Raw genomic sequence first — 19,807 nt, 5'->3', positions numbered from 1 at the left:
TGAGCATCTACCTTCTAAACTGAGACTGTCTCCTAAGGTCTCCTAAGGAGTGGTCTGCCCTCCTCCACAGACCTCGGAGCTGTGTATGTTCTATTTCTGACTTTATTTTCTCCTGTCAGTCTCTGTTGCTCACTGTTCTGATCTCTGCTTCTGATCATCCCTCATCCTCTCTGCCCTCCTGCCCCTCCTCACCTCTTCCCTTCCCTTCCCCTCCTCACTTGGCTTCTCTTGTTCCTCCTCCCCTGGACTGAGAGTGCCTTGAGGACAAGAACATGCTCGGACTCGAATAATTTCTCTTTTCATCGCCAGCACTTAGCACGGCGCTTGGCTGGCATACATAAGGCATTTGTGTTTATTCAAGAGAACAGAAATCTCAACTTTTTGCAGGAAAAGGTTATTTTCAACAAGATCCACACTTATAAACTGTGTCTCTCGAGCAAACAGGTTACCTTCTCTTTGGCTGAGTTCACTTATCCGTAAAATGCAAAACAAAACAAAACTGTAGTTTGGGGCTTCCCTGGTGGCGCAGTGGTTGAGAGTCCGCCTGCCGATGTAGGGGACACGGGTTCGTGCCCCGGTCCGGGAAGATCCCACATGCCGCGGAGCGGCTGGGCCCGTGAGCCATGGCCGCTGAGCCTGCGCGTCCGGAGCCTGTGCTCCGCAACGGGAGAGGCCACAACAGTGAGAGGCCCTCGTACCACAAAAAAACAAAAAACCTGTAGTCTGTTCCTCACAGTGTCTTGAGAAGATTAAATAAGTTAATGAATGAAAAGGGCTTAGAGCAGGGCCTGGCCCAGAGTAAACATTCAACAAATGTTAGTACTATTGGATGAAACAGTTGCAGGGAGCCCAAACCCACTCCAGCCTTGCAGGGATGCAGAAGAATCCCCAGAATCCAGCGCACGACAGGAGCTGGGAGTAAAGTAGGTAAACCGTTAGTCTTCTTGTCTCTCTCCCTCTCTCTTTTTCTCTCTCCACCTGCACAGTGTCTGTTTACAATTGCTTTGTTACCTTCCTTGACTTTCTTTTGGTTGCCGCCTCACCCATAACTGTAGCTTATATGTGACTTTGACTTGCCATGGGACCAAATCTGGGCCCAATTCCAAGGCAGTCTTTCAGTTCTAAAGCCCAACAATAATCAAGTACAATCTGCGTCTCTTGTGTGTATTTGTGGGGGAGACCATCTTATCTTCACATGCTTGACAGGACAAGGCTGGCTCCGAGGCAGGTGTCTCCCTGTGGTCTCCTGAACTCCTCAGCTTCCTGGGGAAGAATCCACCTGGCTTATTTAAGTGATCAGTGTGTCCAGGCTCTTTCCTCTTCTCAGCCCTTGGTCCACTGGGGGATAGATTGGTCATAATCTCGTTGTCCTGTTGTTTATCTTTTGGTCAACCTTTCTTGTCTTGTGACTGTTAAAGACCCCTGGACATAGAGTAAAATATTTTAATTCTACTCATCTGAAAATGTCACGGAGAATGTTTAATGTTGACCAAAAAGATACTGAGCAATACTGACAAAGAATAATGAGACATCTAGAACCACAAAGCAGCTGAATTTCTGAAAGGGAGAGGAGAGATGGGAGACAAGTCAGTCAACTGTGTGTGAGGTACCAGACAAGGAAGGTGAAAGTGCGGACTTCTTTTTCCTGATGAATATTATTACCATATACCATGTAAATTAAAATCATTGAGCAACAGGCTCTCATTAGGTGACCAGCCACCATCTTATTTCTGTTTTCGAAGGTTTTAATTGCACTTTCTTTTATGGCATAGCACTCAAAGGAGAGGTGATTAATTTATATTTTGCTTACCCAGACACCTTCTTGATACTTCCCTAGGCTTCACAGAAACCAACATGTGTAATGCTCTCTAAAGCTTTTCCTTGTAAAGACCATTCTCCTTACAATAAACACTTACTATACCCATTTGTGAAAGGAATTACAAGTTCTATCTATACCATATTTTTTATTGAGACTAGTTTTCATAAATATTTAAGTTGATTGCACATGAGTTTATTACACACACTGAAAAGTGTGTTTTTCTGTCCCCAAATAGGAGGATATGAAATACATATCCTTCCAGTCTGTTCATCTTTGGAGACTTTTAGATCTTTACAACATATACTTCAACATTTCTGCTACTTAGGTCATCTTGATCCCATCACAATGACTTCCTAAAACATTTTTGTTTTTAAAATGATTTTCCTCAGAAAACTGGACAGCCACATGCGTAAGAATGAAACTAGACCACTATCTTATACCATAAACAAAAATTCACTCAAAATGTGAGACCTGAAGCCATAAAACTCCTAGAAGAAAACTTAGATGATAAGCTGCTTACTTCAGTCTTGGCAATCGATTTTTGGATCTGACTCCAAAAGCAAAGACAACAAAAGCAAAAAATAAATAACTGGGACTACATCAAACTAAAAAGCTTCTGCACAGCAAAGGAAACCACCAACAAAATGAAAAGACAACCTACTGAATGGGAGAAAATATTTGCAAATCATATATCCAATAAAAGGTTAATATCCAAAATATAAGAATTCATAAAACTCAGTAGCAAAACAAAGCAATCTGATTTTTAAAGGGCAGAGGATCTGAATAGACATTTTTTCAAAAAAAGACATGCAGATGGCTAACAGGCACAAAAAAAGATGCTCAACATCACTAATCATCAGGGAAATGCAAATCAATACCACAATGAGATATCACCTCACACCTGGTAGACTGGCTATCAGGAAGACAAGAGATAGCAAGTTTCGGCCAGCATGTGGAGAAAAGAGAACCCTTGTGCACTGTCGATGGGAATGTAAATTGGTGCAGGCTTTATGGAAAACAGTATGGAGGTTCCTCAAAAAATTAAAACTTAAAATGATCCAGCAATTGCCCCCCTGGGTATTTATCTGATGAAAATGAAAGCACTAATTTGAAAATTTTCTACACCCCACATTCATTGCAGCATTATTTAACACAGCCAAGATATGGAAACAACCTAAGTGTCCATCAATGGATGACTGGATAAAGAAGAAGTGGTATATGTATACGATAGAATACCACCAGCCATAAAAAAGAATGAAATCTTGCCATCTGAGACAACATGGATGGACCTTGAAGGAATTATGCTAAGCAAAGTATCAGACAGAGAAAGACAAATATTGTACAATTTCACTTATATGTGGAATCTAAAAAAAACACAAATGAACAAACAAAACAAAATCATAGATAAAGAGAATAGAATGGTGGTTGCCAGAGGGAAGGGGGGTTGAGTCAGCGAAATGGGTGAAGGGGGTCAAGAGGTCAAACTTCCAGTTATAAAATAAAGTCATGGGAATGTAATGTACAGCATGGTGACTACAGTCAATAATATAGAGCATATTTAAATGTTGCCAAGAGAGTGAATCCTAAAAGTTCACTTTGTATGGTGACGGATGGTAACTAGACTTACTCTGGCGGTCCTTTCACAATGTATAGAAATATCGAATCATTGTGTTGTACACCTGAAACCAATATAATGTTACATGTTAATTATACCTCAATTTAAAAATTTAACTAAAATTTAAAAAATAAAAGAATTTCTCTCAAACCCTCTTTTTACCCATACCTTACCTTTTTTTTTTCCCCTTCCCTTAAATCTTGACTTCAAAAGTCTTCCAAAAACACATATTGTCTCTTGGTAACATTTAAATACCTTCTGACCTTCTTTTCTTGAATTTATTCATTCATTCAACAAATATTTACTGAGCACTTAGATGCCAGGAATTATTCTAGTATTGGAAGTATAGCACTGAACAAATACCTCTGCCCTAATAGAACTTACATCCTAGTGGAACAAACAAAATAAACTACAGACACACACACACACACACACACACACACACACACACACATGATGTACCTTCCTAAGACCAGAATAAATCATATCTCCACTTTGTACAATACTCCCTTCTCATCCTTTTGGAATAGATTGGGTAGAACAGGATACCTAACTGGAATAGATTTTGTTCAGTGTTGAACTGCTTGAGTTTCTAATTTTTATTCCTTGTGGAATTTATTGAATGCTACATGGTATTGTGATTATTTTTCACATACCAAAATCTTCTCACCTAAATTGAAACCACAAGTGGGCCGGATTCATGACTTACATCTCTCCCACCAGCTCTGCCCTATAATTGATATATTCAAATAGTTGGCACTTCCCTGGTGGTGCAGTGGTTAAGAATCTGCCTGCCAATGCAGGAGACATGGGTTTGAGCCCTGGTCCGGGAAGATCCCACATGCCGTGAAGCAACTAAGCCCATGCGCCACAACTACTGAGCCTGCACTCCAGAGCCTGTGAGCCACAACTACTGAAGCCCACGGGTCTAGAGCCCACGCTCCACAACAAAGAGAAGCCACCACAATGAGAAGCCCGTGCACTGCAACGAAGAGTAGCCCCCGCTCACCACAACTTGAGAAAGCCCGTGCACAGCAACAAACAACCAATGCAGCCATAAATAAATAAATAAATTTATTTTAAAAAATAGTTGATGGGATCAAGAAGGAGCAAGTCGTTAAACTTTGATAATGTCAATACACAATTTTGAGCCAATTATCTCTCTCTACTTGCCTATCTACCTACGCATCCACCTGTGAACATAGAAAATATCCTTATTGTTTTGGGTTCTCACAGTAAATCTCTGTTCTCTGAGGTAGTTTTGCTAAAGTTTCTGCAAGAAAGCTAGAATTTCTTGTATCTTTAATCATAAATTGATGTTCTTTCTGGAGATTAATTTTACAGGAGTTAATTTTGTAATTTCCAAGCTCTTGTTTCCAGGTTTATCTAGAAATGAAATTCATTTAAGTACGGAAGCCCTTATTTACACCACTTGGCAGCCTTCATGGGAAAGAAGTCCAAGTGAAATACTTCTATTTATAGCAGCAGGAAATTACAATTCAGGGGTTCCCATAAATTATCTCTTTTTAATCACTCAGTTTCCCTCTCTGATGCGCTTAGCCCAGGGTACTGGACGTCATCCTCTCACACCAAATGATTCTTCTCACTTCAGGCAGCATGCTCAGGGAGAACTACACCTGCTTTGTTTCATAGGTGGCTCTGAGTAATCACAGGGTCGAGATCTCCAATCTTACAAAGCTACCCTGTAATTTTAGAAAACAGGTAAACCTATTTATGCTTTCTTGCCATTCTAATTGACCTTCCCAGGATTAGTTCCTAATTTACTAACATCTGACTCTGCACTGTAAGGTGTTCAGTTTATTTATCTTACAAAAAAGGAAAAGGGTTAAGATGATATAGCTGGAAAGTAGTCATTTTTGCTTGGAGATTTTATCACAATATATCGTTAGTGCATTTAATGCATGATTAGACTCTTTCCTTGGCTGTAGTAAATAGAATATTGGATTAGAAAATATAAAACTTTTTTTTTTAGTATTTGTTATGATTATAGAGTTTTGTGTAATTCTCCAATAGCAGCTGATTGGATTATTTTTGTATTTTTTTCTCTAAATTAAAGGGAAAACTCAAATGGACTTTAGTTGATCCTCCTCCCACACCATGCTTCAAATAATACTTAAAGATAATTCCCACCCCTAATTTACTGCTAGTGGAACAGAATGCTCCATACTTGTAAATACATAATTTAGGAGATTTACCTGCCTACACCAGCCTAGTCCCATTTTGGGGCTTTCAAATATATAATCGCAGCTAAGATTTATTATAGCAAAAGATACAATGCAAGATCAGCAGGCAAAAGATACACATAAGAAAAGGCTGAAAGAAGTCACACACAGGCTTCCTAGTCCTCCCTCTGTCTCTGCTAGCATAGCATAGGATGCTTCTCATAAGAGATTGCTCCACCCAAGAAAGCCCACCTGAGTCATGGGATCCAGACTTCATAAAGGTGTAAATTCCAATTACCTATAGGGAAATACCAATTTGAATGATAGTAGATTTCTCTCAGACCAGAAGGAAATGGCACACCATTTTTCAAGTGCTAAAAGAATCAACCATGTGTTCTCTATCTGATGAATCTATCCTTCAGCAATAAAGAGGGAGAAATAAAGACATTCCCAGATGAGGGAAAACAATTTACTGCTAGCTGGTCTACCCTTACAGATTGGCTAGCTAAAGGAAGTTCTTCCAACGAAAAGAAAATAATGAAAGAATCTGGAAGGATCAGGAAGAAAGAAGGAAGAGCTGAAATATGGGTATATACAATAGACTATTTCCTCATGAGCTTTATACATCATATTTGATGATTGAAACAAAAATTATAAAAACATCTGATACTCAAGACGATGGTACTTAAAACTGGAGAGAGTAAAGAGACCTCCATGGGTGTGAGGTTTCCATATTTCCCTCAAAGTGGTAAAACATGGATATCAGCAGACTGTGATAAGCAATATATGTATATTATAATACCTACAGTAACCACTACAAACCAATACAAAGAACTATACTCAAAAACAATGTAAATAAATCAAGATGGATAAATAAAAAATGTTCAAGTAACCCACAGGAAGGCAAGAAAAGAAAAAGGAAAAGAGCCAATCAAAAGGCAGAGATTGGCAGAGTGGATTAAAAAGTTATGATTCAACTATATGCTGTTTAAAGAAACTCAAATGTATTGATATAGGTGGGTTGAAAATGAAAGGATGGAAGAAGATACCATGTAAACATTAATTTTTTAAAAAACAGGAATGGTTTTTTAAATATGTATTAAGGTAGACTTCAGAGCAAAGAAAAATTCTAGAGACAAAGAGGGACATTACATATGATAAAATGAATCAATCCATGAAGAAGATATAATGATCCAATGTATATGCACCAAACAACAGAGCCTCAAAATACATGAGGCAAAAACTGATAGAGCAGAAAGGAGAAATAGAAAAATCCAAAATTATAGCTGGGGACTTCGACATGCCCCTCTGAGCAACTGATAGAACTACTTGACCTAAAATCAGCAAGGATATAAACGAGTTGAACAACACCAGAAATAAATAGGATTTAATTGACATATTATGGAACATTCCATCACCAGCAACAGAATACACATTTTTTCAGCTGCACTTGGAACATTTACAATACCCTGGGTCATAAAACAAGGCTCAGCAAATTTAAAATAATTGAAATCATACAGATTATATTCTCTGACCATAATAGAATCAAACTAGAAATTAATGACAGAAAGACAAGAAGAAAATCTTTAAGCATATGGAAATTGAATAATACACTTCTAAATAATCTCTGGGACAAAAGGAAGCCTCAAAGGACTTAAAATATACAAAGAACTGAATGAAAATGAAAATACAACTCTCAAAATTTGTGGGATGCAGCCAAAGCAATGCTGAGAGGGAGATTTATTTTACTAAAATGTATTAGATAGAGAGGTCATAAATCAATAATCTAACCTCAAGAATCTAGAAAAATAAACTTAATAAAATTAGAAGGGAGAAAATCATAAAAACAGAAATCAATGAAATTTAAAACAGAAAAACAGCAGAGAAAGTCAATGAAATCAAAAGCTGGTTCTTTAAAAATGTCAATAACTGTGTCAACAGTACTATGAGAACTTTAATTCAGCACCTTAAATGAAATGGACCAATTCATCAAAAACTGCAAACTATCAAAACTCACCAAAGATGGAACAGATGCCAAAATCATCATTTAACTATTAAAGAAGTTGATTTCATAAAACCCTTCCAAAAGAGAAATCTCCTGACCCAGATGATTTCATTAGTGAATTCTGCCAAATATTTCTAGAATTAACACCAACTCTAAACAATCTTTTCAAGAAAACAGAAAAGAGAATGTTTCCCAACTCATGTTATGATACCAGCATTATCCTAATGTCAATACCAGAAAAGGACATTATAAGAAAATTACAGCTCAAAATCCATCATGAAAAAAAAAAAATCCATCATGAACATAGATGAAAAAAAACCTTTCTGAAATATTAGCACATCAAAGCAATATATAAAGAGAATAAATAATTCATCTCAGAGGAGTTTATCCCAGGAATGCAAGGCTGGTTCAATATTTGAAAATCAATCAATGTAATCCATATTAACAGTATAAAGAAGAAAAAGCACATAATCATATTAATTGATGCAGAAAATCAGTTGACAAAATTCAACATCTATTCATGATAAAAAATAAAACTGTCAGCAAAATAGGAAGAATATAAGGGAACTTCCTCAACCTGATAAAAGGCATCCACAAAAATTACCATACTTAATGGTGAAAGACTGGATGCTTTCCTGCAAAGATCATGAACAAGACAAGTGAGGAGAGAAAAACTGTTCCTATTTGCAGACAACATGATTGTCTAAATAGAAAATCCTTAAGGAATCCACTTAAAAACAAACAAAACTCTTAGAACTAATAGGTGAGTTTAGCAACATGTCAGGATATAAGTTCAACACAGAAAAATCAATTATATTTTTATATACCAGCAATGAAAAATTGAAAACCAAAACCTTTTAATACCATTTTAATAGGGCTGAAAAATGAAATATGAAATTAAAGTGAAAGAGAAAATGAAACAAAACATGTATAGAACTTATATACTGAGAACTGTAAAACACAAAGGAAATCAAAGAATCACTAAATATGTGAAGGGATATACCATGTTCATGTGTTGGAAAACTCAACATAGTGAAAATGTCAGTTTTCCCTGAGTCGATCTAGATTTGATACAATTCTATCAAAATTCCAGCAGCATTTTTGGTAGATAGAGATATGCTAATTCTAAAACTTTTATGGAAAGGTAAATAAATTATAATAGTGAAAAATCATTTTGAAAAAGAATAAAATTGAATCATTCTACCTGATTTTATGACTTACTGTAAAGCTACAGTAACCAAAATAGTTTGGTATTGATGAAGGGATAGACCGGGACATGAATGAACAGAATAGAGTCCAATAATAGATGACAGAAGCATGGTCAATGGATTTTTTAATTGAAAATATTATGATATAATTGTAAATTCACATGCTATTGTAAGAAATAACATAGAGTGAGCCCATATACCCCTAACCCAGTTTCCCCCAATGATAACATTTTCAAAACTATAGTACAATATCACAACCAGGATAATGACGAATACAATCCAATGATTTTATTCAGGTTCCCCCAGTTTTACTCCTACGTGTGTGTGTCTGTGTGTATATTAACTTCTATATAATTTTCTCACATGGGTAGGTTCATGTTAAGATAATCAATAGTTCTACCACCACAAGGATCATTCATGTCTAACCGCTCAGCACCATTTGTTGAAAAGTCTATACTTCTCCCATTGAATTGCTTTTGCACCTTTGTTAAAAATAATTGAGCATATTTGTGTGGGTCTGGGTCTTCTGTTACATTAATCTGTGTGTATGTCCCTCCACCAGTATCATTCCATCTGGATTACTGTAGCTACACAGTAAGATCTGATATCAAGCAAAGTGATTCTTCCCACTTTATCCTTCCTTGTCAAGTTTGATTTAGCTATTCTAGCACCTGTGCCTTTCCATATAAATCTTAGAATAAGATATTCTATTCTACAAAAAAACTTTGCTTGGATTTTGACAGGAATTACATTAAACCTAGAGATCATTTGGGGAGAATTACATCTTTAATATGTTGCATCTTTAAATCTATGGACACAGGATGTCTCATCATGTATTTATGCCTTCTTTGATTGCTTTTGACAGCACTTTTTAATATTCAGCACACAAATCCTACACATGTTTTTTAGAAGTTTATACCTAAGGATTTAATTTTCTTGGCATAATTGTAAGTGCTCCAAATTTTTTTTTGGTTTTTAATTTTGGTTCCACCTGTTCATTGTAACTATATAGAAACATAATTGATTTTGTATGTTGTTCTTATATCTTCAGCTCTTGATGAACTCAATTCTTAGTTCTGGGAGTTTTTTCAGTAGATTCCTTGGGATTTTCTACATAGGCAATCACGTCATCTGCTTTGTCTTTAGTTTTCAATAATTTGATTTCAACGTGTCTGGAGTGGATTTCTTTGGGTGTACCTTATTGACATTCACTGAAATTCTTTTTCTTTTTTTTAATAAATATTTATTTATTTATTTTTGGCTGTGTTGGGTCTTCATTGCTGCACGTTGGCTTTCTCTAGTTGCAGTGAGCAGGGGCTAGTCTTTGTTGCAGTGCGTGGGCTTCTCCTTGCGGTGGCTTCTGTTGTTGCGAAGCATGGGCTCTAGGCATGCAGGCTTCAGTAGTTGTGGCACACGGGCTCAGTAGTTGTGGCTCAAGGGCTCTAGAGCACAGGCTCAGTAGTTGTGGTGTACGGGCTTAGTTGCTCCGCGGCATGTGGGATCTTCCCAGACCAGGGCTCGAATCTGTGTCTCCTGCATTAGCAGGCAGATTCTTTTTATTTTTTTTGGTGCATGGGCCGGGAAACGAACCTGCAGGCAGATTCTTAACCACTGTGCCACCAGGGAAGTCCCTGAAATTCTAGACTATGTAGATTTATGTCTTTAACCAAATTGAGGAAACCATTTCAGCCTTAATTTATTCAATTTTTTTTTCTGTGCTTCATTCTTTCTCCTCTTCTTCTGAGTCTACGATGACACCAATATTAGCTCTTATTTATTGCGCCACAAGTCCCTGAGACTCTGTCAGTTGCTTTTTCAATCTTTTGTTGTCCAGATTGGATCATTTTTATTGATTTATCTTCAAGTTCATAGACTGTTTCTTCTGTTATCTCCATTCTGCTATTAAACCTATTCAGGGAATTGTGTTTTTTAAGTTTTGGTTATTGTATTTTTCAGCTGCAAATTCTATTTTTTTATCTTCTATTTCTTTCTAAGACTTTCTAACTCCCTGGTCATTTCAAGAGTGTTTGACCTACTTGTTGGAACAGTTTACAGCTGAGTCATCTCAGCACTGATGTGTTTTGATTGTCTTTTCCCTTACGAGGTGAGATTTTCCTGGTTCTTCATATGTTGAGTAATTATATAGATTGTGATATTATGTTATGAGTCCTTCAGTTCTTATTTATGGGTCTTACACTTATGCTAAGAAGAATGTTTCTTTTGTGTGTGTGTTTTAGCAATCAATTGGCCCAGATGCTTTCAGTCTTCAAATTTCAACCAGTGTTTTGTGGGTTGTCATTCCACCATTAGTCCCATTTTCAAAGGCTTTGTGGTGCTATTTGGATCAGCCCTGCACGTGTACCAAATAGTGTCCAGTATGGGACTTGGGCGGTAGTTTATACCATAGTTCCATCTTCAAAATCTACGTATGTGCCGTTTAGGATCAGAACTATGCACACACAGCTTGGAAGTAAGCCTAGGAATATATAAACAATTTTATAGGGTTGCTTTCCTGAGCTCCTCCCTCTCCATGATCTCCCTTGTCTTTTTTGGTTCCTTGGAGCTTCCCTTTTGGTCCTCAAGCCAAAAAACCCTTTATTTACCCTGTGCTGCTACGCTCTTGCCATGACTGCATCCATGTCCACAGCCAGACAGCAGGAGGACTGAGCAAGTATAAGGCAGTTTTAGACTCTTAGGGACCTTAATGTCACCGCTGCCACCACCGTCACAAGCTTCCTTAGAAGATGGGGTACAAGATAATGGATAAAAATAAGAAAAAAAAATCAAAAAAAGGGTTTTCCTCCACTGTCTCTCTTTCCTGTTTCTCAATCGGGCTTCTCCCTGGACTCTCTCTGTGCTGATGCCCACTTCCAGACTTGGGACTATGTTTAGTTCAGCTTGGAGAATAGTGGAGGAAAATTAAAATATAAGCTCACCGTCAGTTCCGTGGTCATTCAAATGTCAGTCTTCTCTGATCTTCCTGCTGTGAATTATTTTTCAGAGTTTTCAAATAGCTATTGCATGCACCCTGTCCAGGTTTTATGACTGTATTCAGTAGGAGACACAGGGTGAAGTGTGCTTACTCCCTGTTACCTGGAATGAGAACCCCTGTCACTGTTTTGTTCCACTCATGAGAGAATTAGTAAGATATTAATACTGGTTCAAAGATCATTTGAGAATATATGCATTTCTATCCAATTTAATTAAGGAATGTTAGAAAAAGATTTTAACCTTTGGGAGTATCTTTTCCATTGAAGAGAAATAATTTGCATCTCTACTAAACAAAAATCTGTATGTTAACTAGTAACTTCTCTAAGTCTGGAACTTTTCATTAAGAGTATCTTTTAATTAAACAGTATCTTTACTGTTTACTAAGTACATTCTATTTTCCCTAAGTACAGAACTAAATACGTTTCCCTAGATAAACTTTGCATGAATCTTTGCCCCTGCATGACATGAAAATTCCATACCATCCTTATTTTGTTTTTGTCTTTTTCCATGTTTTGGATAATTGTTCTTAAAAGTGGGATCCAAACTCTTCTTGCAGAAGGTCTCAACTGAAGCAAGAGATGATGTAAGACTGGCATAGACTCTCTGAGGAGGCAACCTATTTTTTCCCAATTCCATAAATATTTATTACATACCTACAATGTACCAAATATCTTGATAAGCAATGGTACAGAAAAGCAATGATTTTCATAATATATATCAGTCGTGTAGTAATCTCTTGAAAAATAATTTCTCCGGCAAAATATAGAGACTATAAAGCTCTGTCTTTGTCGTGGAAAATTTGAAAACTCTGTATGGTATTGTTGTTGAGGTATATATAAACTACTATATTTCTGCAATGCTCTTCAGATCAACTCAGAGCACAGTTAGTGCTTATTCACTCTGTGATATTGATTGCTATTGTTTACTCTCTAAGGAAAGGCAGAGTAAAAAAAGAAGAAGAAAAAGTGAAGGAGGAGGAAGAGGTTGCAGTAGCACCAAAACTGACTGGAGAAGGAAGTCCTGATAAAGAATGGCTCCCTCCCTCTGATCCTGACTTCTGTGTTTATGTGTATGAAGTGACCAGATCCATACTTCCCATCACCAGTATAAAGGAACAGGTTGAGGTTCTTGCAAAGTAAGTGTCTATATATACATACACATTTTCAATTTCTGAAAAATGTTTTTGATGTTACTGATTTGCACTTTTTAGCCAATTTTCAAACAACTACACCATAATAAAACCAAACTTGTATAGCACCCTGCCTCTGACTCTGATGCAGAAACACAATGAATTGGATATAAATCCTCCATTTCTATTTTAGATCATATTTCTGCCAAGAATCAGAGCTAGGAGCTGGAAATTACTTAAAGAAAAATGCCTAGGTCATTTTCTCCAGCTAAACCAGGAAAAGCATCTTTCAGGGTGATCCTAAAGAAGTTGTGAATGAAGGAATCCTATTTTGAATTATTTGTAAACTCACAAGTTGTTTTCTAATACAAATAGCCATCCCTTATTTTTATGCTATATGTCTGATATTTTGTGTTTCATGTTGCTCCAAAGTGGGATTGTGGGTATTCTAAGAGATGGTTCGGCATGTTGTATAAGCTAAGTGAGGTCGCCTCCTAAACGAGAGCATTTAATCTGATTCCTCTAAGAGAAGGCTGAGAACCTGACTTTATGACTGACAGGAAACCTCTAGAAATGGAGGCTTGCCTTCATGACTGACACCAGCCAGTCGTGAGCTCCTGGCTTGTGCAACAGCTGCAATCTCCGTGGGAGCTTGTACCTTCTCCAAATAGAAGTGAATTGCAGGCACCAAACCTGGATGTGACAACTGCAAGAAACACAGCCGCCAGATCACTGACTTCTTGTCAGGCGACTCTGGAAGAGAGCGTTTTTGGCTACCGAAGTTTTCCTTGGTGTCCTTGAGAAATGATGACTCAAGCAGAACTCTGACTTAGCTCATTTCAACACTTGTCAAATTTCCTCATGCTTTGTTCCTATCAGAAACAGTTTTCATCATTCCCAAATAATTGTTTCCTTAACCTGAACCCACACCAAGAGAGCAATACAGAGTTGTGTCCCCATGCCTTTGGCTCCTAGAGGCTGTTACAGGACATCTGGCTGGCACTGAGGGTCAGTTTTCTGCCTAATCCTTTCTCTTGGTTTTCACCATTGTTCTTCTTCACTTGGTTCCATGTACAGCAAGAGGAAATTCTTTCTTTACAATGGGCAATCCTGCCTTTAGTCCATGATGTAGCAGCCTCAGCTGACAGAGGATTTTTTGCAGGTGTGCTTACTGACATCTTCAGTGAGAGCCTAATCTTAGGAGAAACTCACAGGCAAAGTACACCCCTGCACCTCACCTCCTCGCCTAACTGTTAGTAATTTTTCCCTTTTTGCCTCTTCTTGTCTCCTCTAACCTCAGTGTTACATAAATGCCATGTCTTTCTCTAAATTTAAAAAAGATGATAAAATTTAAAAGAAAAGGATGATAAAACTTGAAAAGATTTGTGAACCTCAGGGTTCACAATGGTCCTATATGTTTGTCTTTGTCTCTGAGTTTAAATTCCTTAAAAGAAGAACCACATGTCGAGACAATGCCTTGGATTTCAGATTCAAACATTTGAAAATACTTTCCAAGATTAAGATAACATTTAAAAACTGTGTTGATACAAATGTAGTGTGATATTGATTTGTATCTTGCTATACATATTGGGAAAATTAGCATTCATTTCCTTCTTCCTGCTGAATGAAATGTTAGAATTTCAGTTTACGTAAGATAGTTTAAATATAGTAAGCATAATGTTAACTTATAGTAAATACATTTTTTAAAGTAAAGCAAACAAAAATCAGATGGGAAGTATCTTTTACAAGTATAATTACACAGATATTTATACTCAAAGCATCCAAAGTGAGATATTAAACTTGACTGATTAAATCTCACTGTAATTGACACAGGTACGTGGCAGAAAAAATGGGTGGTAAAATTCCAAAAGAAAAACTACATGATTTCAGCTGGGAACTTCATATAAGTGAACTAAAGTTTCAACTTAAATCCAATGTTGTACCAATTGGACTGATCAAAAAAGGAATCTTCTATCATCGAGCTTTGCTTTTCAAGGTATTTAAGATGTTTTGCTCATTTCCCACTAGGTAAAAATGTTTTGTCTGTATCATTGTGGAGTAAGCCAGTTGCTAACAATTAACTGGATGATATTAATCCTATCATTTAGATGTACTTATATTTGGCATGTATATGTATGTGTATATATACATACACACACGTATATTCACCAGACTATTGGAAACATATTCATTCAACATTTATCATACACCTACTCTAGGCCAGGGCCTCTTCCAAGGTCTGGGAATATACAGATACTAAAGTGACAGTCTCGGGACTTCCCTGGTGGTGTAGTGGTTAAGAATCTGCAGGGGACACGAGTTCGAGCCCTGGTCCGGGAAGATCCCACATGCCCCAGAGCAACTAAGCCTGTGTGCCACAACTACCGAGCCTGCGCTCTAGAGCCCACGAGCCACAACTACTGAGCCCAAGTGCCACAACTATTGAAGCCCACGCACCACAGCTACTGAAGCCCACGCACCCAGAGCCCCTGCTCAGCAACAAGAGAAGCCACCGCAGTGAGAAGCCCACGCACCACTATGAAGACCCAAGGCAGCCAAAAATAATAAATAATTTTTAATAAATAAATAAAGTGACAGTCTCTGCATTCAAGGGGGACCTAAGCCAGACTTGCGGGTTCTCAGGTGACGTCAGGGAAAGTTTCAAGGGAGGAAGTGATATGTGGCCTCAGAATTAGAGGCTACATAGGATTTCAGCAGGTAAAGAAGGAAGACAAGGGTGTTCTAAACAATACAAATATTTTATTTAAAATAACATGTATGAGAGTCAGTGGTCCATTTGAGGGATGTAGAGTAGTTGGCCTGGATCCAGAAAAGCGGGGAGGGGTGGATAAGGCTAAAGCACCAGACAGTAAAGCACCATGTGAGTTTGTACTTGATCTTAAAATCTGTGAGTAACCACTGAAAGTTAAGGGGAAAGTGATTTTGAAAGACCACTCAGGCAACAGAATGTGGAATGAACTAGAACGGGGGAAAGACTGGAGATGGGAAGACCAACTGGAAGGTCACTGGAGCAAGAAGTACAGGTGCCTGATACTAAAGCCATGGTGGAGGCTGTGAACGAGAGGTGAGTTTGGCAGGAGATGTAGGAGATAAAACTGAAAGGAGCTGTTGACTGCCTAGCGGTGGTGTGAGAGACTGCATGAGAAGAAGAAAATGATTTCCAGGATTTGGGCAGGGTAACTGGAAATGATGGCATCATTCACAAGATGTGGACACTGGGGCAGGATTAGGTTTAAGGGAGGGGGTGATCTTCTTTTTTCCTCCATTGTGTCCAGTGTCTGGAGTATAATAGGAGCTGAGAAAATTGTTTCAGAGCTGTAGACTTAAATGTATAAACGTCCTACCCTCTCCTGAATACCTATAAACCTCATTGCATCTTACCTCCAGTTCCAAGCCAATTCTGTTTATAATCCAAATGCCAGTCTTTCCTATTTCCTTGGATTTCTTGCTCTATCAATTCCTCTCTCCCATCTTAAATCTCTTTCTCTCTACTAGCTGTTTTACCTTTAAAATCTAAACTTAAGTCCAAAACATTTAAAGAGAAAACATAAATCTTTTCTCATTATATCTACAACTACTCCTATAAGCGCCTATCACCATGACCATCATCATTTTGAACTTATGTGCCAGGCACTTAATAAATATAATTGTGAAGAGTCTCAGATATGCCAAACGTTGAAATTACTACCTTTGTTTTAAAGATAAGAAAATTGATACTTAGAGAAGGAATTTACCCAAGGACAACCAGAGATACAGCTGGAATTTGAACCCATGCCTATCTGAGCCAAAACCTACCATACTGCTTCTATCTGAAGATAATTCTCATTCCCGGCCAAAATTCTGAGTCATTTCAACTCCTAGTCACTCCTTGACCTCAGTTTCATCCTCAACTCCCTGCAGTCTGGCCCTTGTTCCCTCCCAAGAAGGATCACAGTGATCTGTTTTCTGTCTTGCTTGATACATCAAAGAATTTGTCACTGATCCTTCTCTTTCTTTAACACCACTTTCTTTAGTAACTTTGTCCTCTCTTGCCATTTCATCTCAGTCTCCTTTGGAGACCTCTTTTCCTCCACCCTTGTCTTAAATGTTGGGGTCCTGACCCAGAACTCAAGGTTCTGTCCCAGGCTCTTCTCTTTTCTCCCTTTACATACTTCGTTTGGTGAGGTCATCCTCCTACATCACCTTAAATACAACTTACATGTCTCAGGTTTCTAGATGATTTCCTCTCTCCCACAAGCCGCTCCTGATTCCAGGTCTGTCTGTCTGTTTACCCTGCAGCTAGCTGCCCTTGTGTGTCTTGTAGGAACTGCATTAGTCTTCTCAGGCCACTATAACCAAGTACCACAGATGGGGTGGCTTAAACAATAAACAGTTATTTCTCACTGTTCTGGAGGCTGAGAAGTCCAAGATCAAGGTGTCAGGAGATTCAGTGTCTGCTGAGAGCCCACTTCTTGGTCGGCAGTTGCCGCTTTCGTACCGTATCCTTATATTTCAGAGTGGGGGGAGGGCCCTTCCTCCTCTTATAAGGGCACAATTCCCATCGTGGGGGCTTCACCCTTATGACTGCCTCTTAAGGGACCCACCTTCAGAAAGAAAACAGGAATCTCAAGGGGAAACATTTCAGTTCATAACGTTACAGCAGACTGAATTCATTACCCTCACACCTCACCTGAGTTAATCACCCAGGTCTTGCCTACCACTGAATCCTGAACACCAACACCCACTGGTAAAACGTGTTATCCTTCTATTCCTCCCAAAAGCGTTCACTCCCCCTACATATACTCTTCATCTCCCCGTTTTCGTCCGGCTCCTTTCCTCCATGGAAGCCTAGATAAATCGTCCACAGACCGTGTAACCTGCTCACTGATTTCCTTCGTCTTCGTGACCCAATCCTTCTGCCCCTCCGCCTTGCCTGCCCACACTGGACCAATCCGACTGCCTGCCCTTCCCACAATGACACTTGGGCTGCAGAACGCGACAGTGGGATGTGCCACAGCCAATTCAGGATCCAAGGTGGTGGATGTACATGCTGCCTGGCCATCTTTTCCAGCTCCTGGCCACAGGCTTTTCCTGTTTTCCTCAGCAGCTGTGCCCCACATCTGCCTTCTTTCCTAAGCCTTTTCATCTTCACCTCTTCCTATATGCAGATGACCTTGTTTCCCACTTCACAAAGAAAATAGATACTTCCAGATTCAACTCAGCTGAGGTTAAGAACTCAGACTCTGGGAACTCCCTGGTGGTCCAGTGGTTAGGTCTTGGCGTGCTCACTGCTGGAGCCCTGGGTTCAATCCCTGGTCGGGGAACTGAGATCCCACAAGCCAGCTCTCTTATCCACTATGATGTGGCTAGGAAGTTTCCAGATTATTTAAAAAGTGGACAAATTGAAGAGACAGCTTCCGAGGAACATACGCAACCCCTGAGGACAGGGCATCAGGCAGCCCAAGAAGGACCAACCGCTCACAGTTCTGCCCCCCCGGCTCCAAAACACCTGTCTACACCACACAGAACAAATGGGCTAGAAACAGGTCCCTGCCATTCCAGTCCTGCCATTCAATCCCACTGCATATCACACCCAAGGAGCAGCCCAGGAGCATGGAAAGATTGATAGATGCACTAGAGCTGAAAGCCTGTGGAACAGCTTTTCTCCAATTACGTTATCAATCTTGTGCTGATACAATGCAGCGCAACTGCCTGAAAAATGTCCCTTCCCAGCAGGACCTACACAGAGATTTTGAGTCCACAGAATCTTGAGCAACAGGGGAACTTATCACATTTTACCAACTCCTATCTCAACACTCCACCTTTTTTCCAGCCTCCTTTCTGAGCACTTTGTTGTTGTTGTTCTGCAAGAGTGTATATTTCACCTTCGACCAAGGTGGGTCTTTCAACCAAGGCTTTTTCTCCGCCCCTCCCCCTCCTCCCTCCTGTTTGATCTCGCGTTTTCTCCCCACAGGCTCTGGCTGACAGAATTGGCATCGGCTGCTCTCTGGTTCGCGGGGAGTACGGCAGAGCCTGGAATGAAGTCAAGCTGATGAATGAATCCCGAAAGGGGGTGATTGGGGCTCTCCCTCCCCCGGAAACTTACATAGTTGACCTCATGTTCCATCCAGGGGCACTGATAAAGTTAAGAAGCCGAGAGGCAGATCTTTACAGATTTCTCTAAACTTCCAAATGAACACAAAAGGTGTTGAAACAAGAAATCCATTATATACCCTTTCTATGAAGTTCACTGGTAGATTTTATCAGTATTTCTTTAAATAAAAATATTAGAAATGCTCTCCTTGTGTAGAAACGAGGTCACTAGGATTGGACTTGGTCGTGCTTCTGAGTTCAGGCTTTTGGCAAGCATTCAGTCTGATGAGATCAGATTACACTTGTGTAAAGCTTATTATTCTCGAAATTAATCCACCCCGCTGTTTCCTAAGGAGCATCTCTGCCCTTTGGGAATCATGTGTAAAAGCACCCAGCTACTGTTCCCAGCACAGTGCCCTATGACTGTCATTCTTCATGTTCCGGATGCTCCAGGAAGACTTGGTTAAATCAAGTCCATGGTTTGTTGTGTCTTCAGTCGCCTTGTCTCACTCCCATAAAGTAAGATTATTGATATTTTGAATATTTGTAGATCTATTTTAGTATCACAAATTCCTTTCTAAAATTTTTTGTTCATATTTTCCCAAATTTATCATTAAGAACACTGTTTAGTATACTTCACTGAACTAAAAATATTTCTACAAACTATTTCCATACACTGCACTTGTCTATATTGACTTGGAAACATACCTTCATTTAAAAACAATTCTGATTTGCTCTTTGCACATTTGAATGCTGGGTCACAA

General features: G+C 38.9%; 1 protein-coding gene across 1 annotated transcript in view; it reads left to right on the top strand.

Annotated features, from left to right (window-relative positions):
* The window catches only part of ARMC3 (armadillo repeat containing 3), a 94,693-nt gene extending 75,406 nt beyond the window's left edge, over positions 1-19,287 (top strand). The window contains exons 17-19 of the mRNA XM_004280949.3: positions 12,756-12,956; positions 14,784-14,946; positions 18,925-19,287. Of these exons, the coding sequence (XP_004280997.1) occupies positions 12,756-12,956; positions 14,784-14,946; positions 18,925-19,134 (574 nt within the window). The 3' untranslated portion in view covers positions 19,135-19,287. The remainder of the gene's footprint in view (positions 1-12,755; positions 12,957-14,783; positions 14,947-18,924) is intronic.
* The last annotated feature ends 520 nt before the right edge of the window (positions 19,288-19,807 follow it).

The sequence above is a fragment of the Orcinus orca genome, chromosome 2, assembly GCF_937001465.1.
Source record: "Orcinus orca chromosome 2, mOrcOrc1.1, whole genome shotgun sequence".
Taxonomy (NCBI): domain Eukaryota; kingdom Metazoa; phylum Chordata; class Mammalia; order Artiodactyla; family Delphinidae; genus Orcinus; species Orcinus orca.
This window is presented reverse-complemented; position numbering and strand designations above follow the sequence as displayed.